Source organism: Mangifera indica, chromosome 3 (genome assembly GCF_011075055.1).
Source record: "Mangifera indica cultivar Alphonso chromosome 3, CATAS_Mindica_2.1, whole genome shotgun sequence".
In the NCBI taxonomy this organism is placed as follows: Eukaryota; Viridiplantae; Streptophyta; class Magnoliopsida; order Sapindales; family Anacardiaceae; genus Mangifera; species Mangifera indica.
In genome coordinates this window covers 14027271-14042849 of record NC_058139.1, presented here as the reverse complement: position 1 = coordinate 14042849, position 15579 = coordinate 14027271, and the positions used below count along the sequence as shown (strand labels likewise).

At 31.5% G+C, this 15579-nt stretch overlaps 1 protein-coding gene across 1 annotated transcript; it reads left to right on the top strand.

Moving 5' to 3' along the window:
* The first annotated feature begins 4156 nt into the window (after positions 1-4156).
* Positions 4157-6795, top strand: LOC123210493 (MAP7 domain-containing protein 2-like). The gene is made up of 2 exons (XM_044628878.1): positions 4157-4628; positions 6388-6795. Exons 1-2 carry the CDS (start codon positions 4218-4220, stop codon positions 6556-6558), a joined length of 582 nt encoding a protein of 193 aa, XP_044484813.1. The 5' UTR covers positions 4157-4217; the 3' UTR covers positions 6559-6795.
* Positions 6796-15579: the final 8784 nt, after the last annotated feature.

Sequence of the window (15579 nt, the reverse complement as noted above, 5' to 3'; positions counted from 1 at the left end):
CATAGACTGATATCAAAATCTCTGAATTGTACTGCATTATGTGAGGAAGTTATAGACCATTGAGCAAGTCTTGCCAGCAGAGTCTGGTCCTGGTGTCACTCAGGATGAGCGTGATGCTTACCAAAGACATCTTGATGATGCTATTGATGTTGCTTGCATCATGCTAGCATCAATGACCTATGAGCTGTAGAAGCAACCCGGGCATATGGATGCCTATACCATGCTCTTCCATCCCAAAAGTTGTTTCAAGTGCAAGGTCGTCTCAAGAGGTACGAGATCCCCAAACAGTTGTTTACATGCAAAATGGCTGAGGGAGGCCGAGTTAGTCCTCATGTACTCAAGATGATTGGGTATATAGAGAGTTTAAAAGCTTTGGGATTTGGCAAGGATAATGAGTTGGCTGTGGACCTTATCTTGCAATCCTTTCCTGATTCTTATTCTCATTTCAGAATAAATTATATTATGAATGGAATGGAGAATTCCCTTTTTAAATTACTGAACATGCTCACAATTGCGGAGCAGTATATTAAGAAGGCTACACCAGTGCTTCCAATTGACGCTAGCGTAGGCAAGGCTAAGGTTAAGACTAAGGCCAAATCCAAGCTCAAGTCCAAGCCTTTGGGTAATGCTTTAGAAGCCACGGTGCTGTTAGCAAAAATGGGAAGGCGGTTTGCTTTTACTGTAGTAAGCCTGGTCATTGGAAAAAACACTGCAAAGTCTTCCTATCGAGCAAGAAGAAAATGTCCCAGGCTGCTACTTTAGGTATGTACAAGATTGACATTAATCTTTCTACTTTGACATCTTGGATCATTGATACTACATGTGAATTTTACATTTGTACTGATGTGCAGAAACAAAGACAGAGTAAGAAGCTCGCCAAAGAAGAGGTGGACATACGTGTACAAAATGAAGCACATGTAGGATCATACTCTTTGTCTTTGCCTTCAGGCTTAATTTTTAAACTTCTATTGTTATTGTATTCCTATACTTTTAGAAATATTGTTTTTGTATCTTTTGGGTGAACGGAGATTTCATTTTACAATTGAAGGTGGATTGCTTTTGATTAGCTTAAACAGAAAGTTAAATCTTTGTGTGGACTAAATCAAGTACCAAAACAATGACATCTAAAATTTGATGATGTTGCACTTGTTAATGGATACATGATCAAAAAACTTATATAAATACGTATATAACAAGTTCAATGCTAACAAAGGTATCATATTCTGTTTGTCTTTGGAATAGTTTTACCATGAAAGACATGAGAGAGGCTGATGTCATCCCAGGAATCAAAACTGTAAGAGATACAGAAAGTACTACATTTTCTCAATCTCATTACATTGACTTGCACTAGGTCAAACATAAATTTTGTTGTAGGAAAGCTTAGTAGGTACACTGGTAATCAAAGTAGCCTGCATTGTCATGGTGTTAAATAATACAGAAAAAAATAAACTATGGCATAAGCTATCATAAGCTATGAAGGGTATCCTTCTGTTTTGAAAGGTTACTCAGATACAAGTTGGGTTTTTGACAAAGAGGATCATGCTTTGACAAGTGGGTGGATTTTTATCCTCGGAGTTGGAGGTGGTACAATTTCTTAGGGTTGCAAAAAACAGACTTACATAATCAACTCCACCATGGCTATCGAATTTGTAGCATTAGCTTTTACAAACAAACTATACAAACACATCACTTTTTTCGTAATATCAAAGTAAGTTTACGGGGAAAATCTTCTCTTTAACAAACTCGAGTCAACATTAATATTATCAATAAAATAACACAAATTTAACAACATAAGGAGTGAAATTTTAGCTTTTGCTATCACATGAAATTCAGCTCTTGTTTGTTATCTCATACTTCAAGCCCTCTCTTATTCTTGGTTAAAAACTTAGGAAGTGAAAGTAAATCCACAATCACAACAAAGGTTGTAAATTGAAGTACAATAACACGCACCCAAAAATAAGCATAATAGTAAATGGAAGAAGAAGCAGAAGACTTTCCTTGTTTTATGAAGTATACAGAGATTTAACAAAATTGATCATAGTATATTTTTTTTAAAATTTAATTAATTGGACTATACATTTAGTTATATTTTATGAAATTAAAACAATATAAATATTTACCTACGTTTAGGAAATTTTCTAACATATTATCAAGTTAATTTTTTAAGTTTACAAAAAGAAATCAATTATTATTTCTTCAGGATTCTGTTTGATAAAATGTGTATCTACTTCACTGTGCTTGATAAAATCATACTGAAATGAGTTATGAAAAATTCCAATTGATGTCTTGTTATTAATTTAAAAAACTCACTGTAACGTTAACCCAATCATAGTTAATTATCCCTTGAGCCAAAGTAGTTAACAAACTCCATTGGTATTCCTCTAATGTTTTTTTAGAGATGGCCAAATCACTTATTCCTACCCAAGGTTTAGTGAAAGTATAAATTTTATTAATCAACTTTAAAAAGTCAAATATCCACTTATAAGTTATTATAGATGATAATTTCTCTCAAAAATAAAAAGTATAATAGACAATTTAATAGTAATAAAAAATCCCAATTTTCAATATATATATATATGTGTGTGTGTGTGTGTGTGTGTGTATATATAAAAAGTGTTTTTCTTATACTAATTTATTAAATGACAAAATTTTGTGCATGACTCGCTTGAGCTTACCTTTTGCATCTATTAGACAACAAAACCCTAGAGTTTTAGAGAATAAGTATAATGTTTTCAAAGACAGCTGTAGAGAATGTAGATTCGAAAGCCAATGGTGATGAAAATGATGATAATGAAGAGGAGGCCGATGATATTGGTAAAGTGAGAAAAAAAAAAAAAAAGATGGTGGTTGAGAAAAATGATCCAAATTGACCATTAGATGCTAATGTTGAGTATGGAAACAGAGCTTCTGAGCATTCTGAGCGGCATCCTATCAAGAACGTTGTGGGGAGATGGTTTGAGACTGACTAAGAGGAAGAAATTGATGATTTCTGGGTGAAGGCGATCAAATGCCTGGAGTGGAGAGAGACAGAATAGGTAGCTTTCTTTAAACATATGATTTAGACTAATAGCCGAAGATAATGGTGGATATGTTTGAAATAACAATATAGTAAATAGAAAATTTTCAATTTTTTAAATTTCATTAACTATCCTTAATTAATTATGCTGATAATCATTAACTGAAAGTTTGAAATTTTTAAATTTTAATTTGGTAAATTATTATTAATTGTGTTGATTAAATTTTGATATAAAGGGTAATTTTGGATTTTCAATTAGACAGTATTAAAAAAATATTTTTTATCATTATACTAAAAAAGGTCATTTACTTTTAAATTAATAAAAGATATTAACAAAATTGAATAATAAATGAGTAATTGATTTTCTCAAATCTTGAGATGGTTATTCAAGATAACATGGACAAATCTTGTCTGAATCTACCTATGTCATCTCATCTCATTAGAAATGTGCATGAATTGAGTTATCTGTGCTAATAGCATAAACAATATCCAACCTGAGTATAATACAAATATAGATTAGTTTACCCACTAATATTTTATCTCTCTCTTTATTAATTAACACCTAATCTTAATGTTTACAAATGTTAACTTTATAAAAAATTGATGTATCAATCGATTTGCAATCAATCAACCTCACTTAAGATAATAAATCAAAAACATTTTTTTTAAGGGAAGGGATATACATTAACTTGATTTGATTACCCTTACTTATCGTTCCATAATTATACTTTTGTTGCTCGATCTAGATTAAAGATAACTTATCAAACTAAGTCAAAGTAATTTGACTAAATTTGATCATTACCCTTTTTTTAAAAATTAAGATGTTGAAATAACTTTTTAATAATATTATGTTTATAATTTTTATACATAATTTTATACACAAATAACAATATGTTATTATATGATTGAGTATTATTTTATCTTTAATTTTTTACTATTAAACCACATGATAATATATTATTATTTATACATAAAAACTATACATATAACACTATTTATAACTTTTATACCTTTTTATCATTATTTATTTTTTAAAGGATTTGCAATTTTCGATTTGAATGAAAGTTTAGAGCAAAATGATTTGCGGGTGGGAAGTTGTGATTACCTTAAACCTTGGGTGAAACGATAATTCACTCTAAATTTACTTAATATCCCTAAACCTTGAAGCCCTCTTGGATTGGCTGGAGCACTCAACTCTTGAATGGCCTCCACCGTCACCCGCTCTCTCCGCCGTTCTCTGACGCGCTCTTTCTCCTCCACCACTGTGCCCCCACCACCGTCTCAACCCAGCCATCGCAACAACCATCAACAGACCCACCAATTCTTGGGCCCAAACTCCTTTCTGGGCAGTTGGGAAGCCCTTAAAGACCCAAAAGAGGCCGAAAGGAAACTGGCTCTCTTGAGAAGACAGTATGCGAAACAAGTTAAAGAGACCCGCAAGGCCTATATCGAAGAGATGGAGATGCTGAGACTCGAAAAGCAGAGAAAAGACGAAGCGAAAAAAGAAGCTATTCGATTGGCTAATGAGGAGCGTAAGAAGTTGAAAGCGGAGGCGGCTAAGGTTCGAGCCGAAGAAAGAAGGATTGCTCTAGAAGAATTTCGCCAAGTCCTTGTATGTATCTATTTGTTCATTTTTTTTGGAAATTTTAAGAACTTTTGCTAATATAGTTCTTATATTGATTTCATAAAATAAAAATAATAATAATTTTGCTAATACCATATGATTTGAAAGATGCAAATCTGGGGTTAAGGTGCATTAATTTAATTTAGAATTTTTTTAGTGCATTTCATGTAGCTCTTAATTGCACATGTGAATACTTTCTTTCAAGCTTTTGTTTGAAACTGAGTGCAGATGTTGGTTTCGGAAAAATTGGATAGGTTAGAGATATTTCTGTGTAAATTTCGAGGATAGGTCTCTGCTGATTTCAGGGAAATGATAATAATTAGACTTAAAATAATTGTAAGCTTTGCAAATTTGTAGTTGCTGGAGTTTTGGGGTTCTGTATTTTTAGAAATTCCTAACATTAACCTACAAATGCTTGAACAAACGGCTTTTTACTTTTTGGATTGATAAGTATTTGTATATTTTTTGATTGCCTGTGTATATTATGTTGTTGATGAAATTTGAATGCTTATGCTGCTATTGAACAATTAAATAATTATACTGAAATTAATCATGAATTGTTAAAGCGATCCAAGTTTGTTGTAGAATAATCGGAATCAAGGTTAACAGTAGCTGCTTGTTACTGTCTCATACTCTTTTTATGAAAAGAAATATATGTGTCAATCTGCATGAAGCAAATTTCTAAGCTATATTTTTACTTTTTTTAGTGTGTTTCATTTTGTTTTTAATCGCACATGTTAACAGGTGTAAATTTTGTGGGGAGGTCCTTGTTGATTTTTGGGAAGTTTTATGATGATAATCAGGTTTTTAAAAATATGGATTTTTATGAATATCAGAACTATTGGAGTTTGCCAGTATTTTATTTGTAGAAATTCTTATCTATGAACCTACACATACTTGAACAAATGGTTATATTTCTCTTTGGATTTATAAGTCTTTGTATGTTCATTATCAGATGTAAAGTATTGGTTTTTATTGACTTCGCATTTTCTTGCTCGTGAGCATTCTTACATTGTTTCCAATGTATTCTGTTACTTTATTATTGTGGTTTGTTTTAGTGTGAATTAGTTGACTTTGTAGATAGTTACAACCTCAGTCTGACCTTATAACATGATAAGAATGATGGTGTTGCTTCTTGATTCACAGGTTTTGGCATCTTACGTATCAGCAGATTGGTATATCTTTCTAGTAAAATTATGCAAAATAAGCTTATGAAATTCACATGAGAAAAATTTTGAGCTAGAAAACATTCACGCATCTAATCATTCTTTTATATATATATTAGAGTTTCATACTTCAAAGAATGTACTTGGTGTTATGTTCATGCTATTAGTTCAAACCTTTTGAAAAGAAAAAAAAAAAAAAGATGCTTTAAGAAAATTAGAAAAAATTGTATTACTTGAATTGTTTTAGTTCATAAGTGGTTGATTAATGAGTACTATTTTGTATACCAATGATAATGTGTTACCATGTGATTAAGTGTTACTTTATTTTTAATTTAAAATCACATAATAACATAGTGGCCCACTATGTGAGGAAAAACTTTGATTTTTAACTCGAGTAATATTAAGTCAGATTTGATTATGGCATCTGGTCAGTTATCTGTTGTTATACTTGATATAAACTGATTTTTTGTTTCTGTTAACATTGCTTATATTTGTGACATGGTACTTGTTTCATCATGCCACATTGATAGGCCATACATGTGTCATATGCCTTAATTTTATTTCTTTTATATTGAATGCAGTTAAAGGAAAGAGCTGAGAAGCTTGAAAACTGGAGAATGAAAGAAAAAGCAAGGGTAGAGAAGAAGAAAGAGAAGATTGAGCTCATACATCGACAAAGCTCTGTGTGGATTGACGAAGATCAATTGGAGAAGAAGCTTGTGGAAGCTGTGACCGAGACCAGACCCTTCTAATTTTTCATCCTTTCATCTGGTTTAGCTCTTTGGTATCTAAATATGGCGTTGAAATAATTGTCATTAGTGTATTTTGAAGAAATTTTTGGGACATATGAAGACAGAACTTGAAGGTAGCTTCACTGTCTTTGTAATCCATGTTTATCCATCTGATCTCATTTTTATACCGTTTATCCTTGTATCATTGAAGATTCTTGGTTTTATTATTAATTATCCTGGAAATTACAGCAAACTAAACCAATTTGCGTCTCATTTTTTTTATTTTTTTAAGTGGTGTCTCAGCCCAGAGATTTGTGAGTGACTCTTCGAAGATAAAATGACGAGCATTGTCTAGTAGCCGCTTTGATTTATTATACATAGTCAAGTATCATGCAGCATTTTAATACCTACTCAACCCACCTTTTTCACTAAAGTTTTCTCAAAATTGAAGGTGACGATTACGAAAACCAATTAAAATAACCCATTTGAAGGTGTATACAAAACTAGTCACTATTCCCAGGGTTAGGCTAATACAAGTAAATAATATAAGTATATGGATTTATAATGAATGGTTTCGATAATGATATATCACTATGTAATTTAGTGATTTATAATTAATGATAAAATATTTTTGTATATATTATCATTTATTCTTGAATTGGAGCTCATTACAAGTATGCATAATATATGCATAACTAAAACTCAAATTTAAATATAAAAAAGTGCACACTCCAAACCTTTTAAATAAAACCTTAAATTTTTTAATTGAGAAAAAAAAAAACTTGCAAACAATTTAAAAAATTCATTTTCATTCTCTCTCACTCACATTTCAATCATTAAAGCCCAAAATCAAGGGAAAGATTTTCATTACATTTGGGTCTATTAATGAATGATTAGTTTAAACTTATAATTATACCATAATTGTCTATTGTTGTTTGGTATGCTGGTTTGATATTTAAAGTTTGGATTGAAATTCTTGAGCATGTGTGATTGAAATCTATTATGTGTGACGCATGGACAGGGCTTTTTGATAGTCCATCATGTAAGGGCCTTATCGAAATTTTATTATTCGGTTCACATGAGGGGCTTATTGATATTATATAGTGTGACACACATGACAGGGCTTTTTGATATTCCATCATGTAAGGGTCTTATTGAAATTTTACTATTCGAGGCACATGAGAGGCTTATTGATATTACACTATGTGCCATGTGCATGGGTCATGCAAAAATTATTTTACATTATATATTGTATCAGAGGATTTATGAATATTTTATATTTATGGGGTAATTAACATTTTCAACCATATACGCTAGAATACACAATATGTAGGAAATTTCAGGTGAAATATAAAATTTTAACACAATTTATTTTTTAATTATTAAAATTTTTATTTATTAAATTATATAAACCATTGTTGGGTTGATTTTTAGAGCAATGGACAATCAGGGAGGGCAACGGAATGGATTAAATTGGTGGCAAACAAAAAATATGGCAAGTTAGTTAATCAGGACTTATGAGGGATTTTTTATCCTACTAAGTAAATGTATACATATTTGAACATAGTTGAAATGATAGCTTCCTGCTCTCGCAAATTGATCAACTAGCAAATGTAATGTCATGACACAGATTGTTGAGCTTCTTGAATGCTTGTTTAGACTACAGTTTGATTCCCATGTTTAGATCAAATGAAGGGCACACTTCTTTCATCACTAATCGTATATTATATTGCTATAAAGTGATGGTCTTTGGTCTTAAGAATGTGGGTGGTCAACAAAACCATGAAAGTTTATATGGATGATATGTTGGTGAATTCCAAGTTTGTCAAAGACTATATTATTCACCTTAATGACACATTCGAAGTCTTTCAAAAAAAAAAAGTGGATGAAGTTGAATCCTCTAAGATGCACCTTCAGAATAGCTTGAGAGAATTTTTAAATTTATGATAAATCAACGTAAAATTGAAGTAAACCTGTTGAACCCCAAAGTGTCTTGATGAATAGAAAAACAAGTTAAAATGTGTTAATTTATCCAAAGCGTGATTTAGGTCATGACCAATTTGGATCAAAGTTGAAAAATGCACAACACAAATGAATACACGACTACGCACCATTGACGAACAGTCATGCATAGTTTTATTTTGGCTCATTCGTGAAAAATGGTGACCCATAATGCTCGACCGTTTAGGCTTTTGATTTTTGGACTCTCTTCAAATATGCAATGCACGACCATACATCTTGGATGCACAACCTTGCATGACCTTTATGATGCCATGAACAAGCAAGACATCTCATGCACGCTTAACCCATTTGTGTTTAAAAAGAGTCAAAGTAGGAATTATCAACATTTTTAATGAGTGGCCATGCATGAATATCACACACAACCTTTCACAACTCTATAAAGGACTAAAGAGATGAGGTAACATTTGTGGCCAAATTGTGCATCTTTGCCCAAGTCAAACTTGAAAAAAGTCAATATTCAATGAACAACCATTCAAGGTATATGCATGTCATTCATGAAGGGAACCATATGCTTTGGAATTTTCACATGATTCTTTATACAATACAATGAATGACCATGCATGAAATATGTATCATCATGCATTCGAATGGCGCATATGAATAGTTTATTGTTGAGACACTAACCAAGGTTGACTTTATTTGAAAAGTGGATCTTATGGTCAAGGATGACTATGCACCCATTCTGAATGCTTGTTCATCTACGCATTTCACAAGAAAAATGTCATTTTCAGATGTCAACAATCACTTCAAATTGTTTAATGGCTAAATTAGCATTTCCAACTCTTAAGGTCTATATAAACAAGTTATTTTGAGTTGGAAAATGTTAGAGAAGATACATAATCTAGCTATATCCTTTTCTCTCTTGAAAAGCCCTCTATATTCTCTCTTTAAGGTCTAAATTCATATTCTTATGAGGTCAATTATTCTAAACTTGTTGTAACCAGAATTGTAAAGGCATTATACACACAAACTCTTGTATTCAATCACTTCCTGATTCAACTATTGTACTTGGGTGCAATCTCATAAATCAAACTTGTAAAGGCATCATACACATAAACTCTTGTATTCAATCACTTCTTGATTCAACTATTGTATTTGGGTGCAATCTCATATAACTAGTGTAAAAAGGATTCACTTTTATTGTGGAACTTCAAGTTGATAGCTTGAAGAAGTGTTGCACTAGAATGCTCGGGTTGAAAAGCTCCTAATCACTATAAATCTTAAGCATTTATATCCCTATCTCTTTTACTTTGTGTTTACATTTATTTTGCTTGCAATTAATTTACACTTTAATTTCATATTCACCCTAGTTCTAAGAATATTTTGAGCTATTAAAGTGTTTCAATTGGTATCAAAGCTTGGATTCTAAGCTATAAATCTAACAATTTTTAGAGTTAGGATTATTTAGAATGGCAAACACAGTTAACCTTGTTTTAGTGAATGGAAATGCACAACTAATATTGTATTTGGGGTCAATTACAACCAATGGAAAATTAGAATAAGACTCCAAATATTATAAATTACAAAAAATCATTAAGCAAGCTTAAAAGTAAAAGCCATTAACATTCTATTTTTTTGCTTTGGATTCAATAGAATTAATAAAGTTCAACTTCTAAATCATCTAAAAAAGTTCGGACCATCCTTTAAACTTACAAAAGCACAAGTCAAGTGGAAGAGTCTTGTCATACCCACAAGGATACTTTGGCCATTTCATATTTTAGTTTAATTGATGCATAAATGCTATAGTAAAGTCTCCTATACGATCGTGCACATAAGAAGTACATACTTATGCATGAGCAAAGAAAGCCAAAAAGGTCATGTTCTGCATGGCGTATGAAACTATTTAAGTATTCAAGGATGTATGATCGTGCATAAAAGCAGTGCACATTTCTACAACTGATAAGGATGGAATAGTGCTAATTGGTCACCATAAGCACTGGTGCATAAAAAGATGTATGATTGTATATGGTATTTGAATTTTGGATTTGCATATTTCCAAAGATCATTGGATGTGATTTTCATCAAGAAACCATCTAAACATCCATGAAGGGACACTGCATAATTGTGAATGATGTTATTTGACCAATAATAATGGTTGAACTGTGGCTGAAAAAGTATTTTGCACTTTATACATTTTTAGAGTAGAAAGAGATATCGTAGGTAATGTGTAAGTTTTCTGTGATCAAAGGTTTTTAGGAAAGAGGAAAGAGATTAGAGTTGTTGAATATTCCTTAGAAACACTTAAAGACCAACATCACTAAAAAAGCTGTAAGTGTGATTACATCACCCTTAGTTTACACTATTAGATATGCGATGCATGTAATTCATGTTTTAAGGATTATCTTTGATAGTTTAATGAAAGAAAACCGTATGATAAACATGTTATATAGGCATATAAATGCTAACTAGGAGTAAAATGTGTAAAGTGTTGACGTGATGGTATACGATTTTTATGTTTAGCATGTAAACAAGTATTTTAGGATCATAGAAACAATTTATAAGGAAAGACTAATGTTACTTGCACTAGGGGATAGAGTTTGTTCTTTGAAACTGCTAGAAATTGTAGGGCACGCGATGATCCACAACTGTGTACATAGAGGTGAATAGTTATACATGGTTGAGAAAAATGACGAGGTAGTCGTACATAAGTGCACGATTATGAACCTATGTAAAAAAGGGATGAATATACATGCATTTTAGGATGCACACTCGTATATAGAGTTTTTGAACACATGACCCTAAATAGAAGGATGCACAATCATGATGACTTGTATTTGATTTAATATACGTTATAGATAGGTTAGATTACTATTAATCAACATAATGATGCATAATTGTGATTTTAGTAATAAATTGAAATCACAAGCATGGATAAGGATAAGAAAAAAATCTTTATCCGTTACGATTATGTCAATAGAAATTTTAGGTCGGGCTTGGATTAATCCAATTGGATATATCCAACCCTATGTATTCTTCACATACACCTTTAAAGACTTTAGAATTATTACACTTTGGTCCCTATGTACCATAAAATATACTTATGGCCTAAAGTCCTTTCTAGGGCTAAAAATCCTCTAACCAAAATTTGAACTAAATCTAATTCGAATAATCTTATACCGTTAGAGTTTGATCAACTTCTTTTATGTGTGACATAAAGGCTCTCCACTAGGTTGATAGTGACCAAATTCATATTAGGCTCTCGACCTGGTATCTATCCAACAAAAATTAAAGCATAAAGCACACTTTATAACAAACGTGCTAAAAGGTGTGAACTTATAAATACAATGATATATCAATATTATAAATACTTAATAACATATCATAAGTGTCTAGCAATCCATATAAACATAATTATAATGCATAACTGTTAATAGATAAGTTATATAATAAACAATGAATATTCACAAATGTATAACAAGTGTCCATATGACAAAAAGATTGAACTATCCTTTGCCTTATGCAATGTCTTAAGCTGATCCGCTGGTTCTTTTATCACCCCATTGCTCAACATATCTACTTGCAAAACTATTACAAGGAACAAGATGAGTAATAAATACTCCGTAAGTAGGTGATCTTTTGATACTTTGCACACAACATAAACCATAATCATTGTATTTCAATATTGAATCCCAACGTGATATTCTTAGATATTTTCCTAACATCCCAAATTTCTATTCAAATTATTTTTGCATCCCATGTTGTAACTTCATTGGTAATGTCATCTTGGATAACAATGTACATTAACATCCTAGATGCCTAGTGAAAACATATAAAATCTTAGATGTTTATCATAAAAATGCACTTAGTAGACTTGTTGACCTTGGCTTTGGGTTAAGGATAGCTTAATCACATGAAGATTCAAACCTTAGACCTCTTCTATATTACATAAGTATGCCAAATGTTGAGACACCTAGTGCTAAGTATGTGCACGAGCATCTTAGATGCTAAGACACCTAACGTCGAGTGCATAAAATCTTATAAGTATCAATTGCAAAAAAAAAAAAAAAAAAGTCTTAATGTTTCATTACCGTATTGCATATAGCTATGCGATTAAAAAGAATATACATGATTTTATGTTTTTTACTCGGATCCGCTTTAGTCTGGCACCCCCAAATACCCATAACATTCTTTTTGCCATTGTTAGGGTATTTCTATATCTATCCTCTCTCTAGCACACATCACAAGGGTAAAATACACATTTCCTCCATACACAAATGGGTGTTGACTACCCTTTCTCCATGTTCATTCCACTTAGCCTGTGAATGGGCATCAACCTTCACTTGAATAATCGTTCATCTATACCTTTGACTAAGTTGATTAGCAATGTTAATTCCCTTCTCCAAGCATGCTCAATCACTCATATACAAATCGTTCATCTTGGCATGCTATGAATAGACATGGATCCTATACCAAATGGATGTTCATGGGTTTCACTGCATAACGCATTTTCCTAAAGCAAACAAGTAAATTGCCTTTAAATCATTGTTTGTAAATATTTAACCCTATGATTTTTGCAAATTTTTAACACAACAATGCAATTTTACATGGGTATTCCTTTAAATCAATCTCTAAGTATCTTGGCATGCTTTCTTAATAACCATAAATTCAAAATATTTAGCCTTTAATATAGATCATGAAAATCCATGCACTATATATTATATACTCATAGTAGGTACATATATAAATCATTTCTAGTAGTTCAATACATAGATTACATTGTAGCAAGCATGACTCTAATAGATATACATACAAAATCCTCAAATCATAGCATAATAACACAACTATAATCATGCTCTTCAAATCATTGAACCCTATTAAGAAGGGAAGATCATCTACTTACCTCACTTCCAACATAGCAATGATCCTTATGTGGTAAGACTATCTCTCCCATATCCTTATTTGCTCTAAAATTTCCCTCAAAATTTTAACTTGCGATCTAGAATTGTGAAAACACTAATAATGAGCCAAACAACTACAAAATCTTTTTATTTTTATCCAGATACATACCTCCACATGAAATATGACCTATAGTGATATGCACAACTTGACTTCTCATACAAATCAACAAAAATTATAGCATGATATTAAATGCTTAAACTTAAATGCATGCAAAAAAAGCTTAACTAAATACTATAACTTGTAACATGAATAACCATCAACGCAATAAATTAATGTATGAAATCCCATAATTCAAATAGTGCATAAATACAATCCACAAAATCTAAAATCTAAAAACATAAAACGTAAATAACATAAAATCTGAAAAAGGTGATTTTGCCCTTTACCCCTATACAACTACTCGGTTGGAGCACTAACTCTCCTGCATGCCCTGTTACTCACTTTTACCTGCAAAACCATAAAAAATGAACATGTGAGTGAAAACTGAAAACATCCAATAAGTAGGTGATTTCTTGACATTTTGCACAAAACATAAAACTAAAACTAGTGTTTTGTTACTGAATTTCAATATGGTTAAAAGTTGATGTTTTCTAGCATTCTTCTTTGTCTATCTGTCAATCCTCGACACCCTCATGCCTTATATATATAAACCATCTTACAAAGTTCACTAAGGCCTAAACTAGCCTTGGCGTATCTAATGCCCTTACAAAAGCAATTGACATATTTGATGTCAATTAACTATTATGTCTTGTGCACATGTTGGCTAACTATCGAGCTAACTAGCTATGATACCCTGGTCATATAGAAAAACTGGTTGTAGTTGTTCCCTTACCATATACGTATAACTATATGACTGCTAACTTAAAAACCATTCTCGGATGTCCTTTACCATGGGCACGTATGTGATGCATTTTGTTGACCACATAAGGAACTAATTGAAGTGTCATTAACCCTTACCATGCATACCTAATCAAATGCATGATGATTGTCATGAGTATCTATCTCTCGTGTAACCCTATTACTTACACCTATCTCACCACTTTTGCACACAACTGGTGACTATCTAAATTTACATCACTTTTCTTAGCTTTCACTATTTTCAGTTTGGACTCAACTTGGTTGAGGTCTGTGTTATCTTTCATTCAATTAACTATGGGTATTTATCTTAACTGGGGTTGTTGAAACCTTTCTATTCTTTTTCTTTTCTCTTCTGTTGACATAATTTATAGGTAAAATAGTTTTTTTTTTCCTTTTCTCAATGTATACACAAATGTGTTCAGACCCTACAATCTTATGTTCCTCAAATCACACGCACAGGGGTGTGTCTTTCTCTTGCATCCCTATGTATCCCTTAATACACATACATGGGTCTGTCTTTTCTTAATACAATTGTCCACTTTTGAGGAAGCCATACATGATCGTGTGTCTTACACCACATGGTCATATAGGGTTCTCCTCAAGGCGAGCATGTGTTACACTAATTTCTTTTTTTTCATGCAAATGATACACGACCATGTGGACTATCCCATACGACCGTATATCACAACCTAGAAAACACTTCCTACTGATTCAATGCTTTTCTAATTAACAACCCACGATTCCTAGTCTCTAAATCATTTATAATTGTCTTAACCCTAGTTAGTAAATATAAGAATGGAAAAAAAAATGGTATGAGGATTATATAGGTATGATACAGTGAATAGTAAAAAATATGTTTGTAAAAAGAACCCATAAAATTTGCATACAAAATATGTATATAGGGTTTAATATGACACATCATCAATAATATGTTTATAAAAATATGGTAATATTAATAATAATTTTAATACTTTTCACGAATCTTCTAATGAAAATTAATATAACAATTTAAATATAAAGTATCTAATTAACTATTAAATCTAACATAATATCATACATAATCGAAATTCAAATTATTATCTGAAGACTTTCAATAAAGACCTTGTTGAAACTCAAACACAAGATACATGCCCATAATATTAAAATCATTACAAATCTAACATAAATTAATTCCAAATTGATGTCAAATAGACCTATATGATAGATAAAATTGCCCAAAGAGTATAGTGTTATGCATTTTAAAAGGTTTATCATCAAAACATG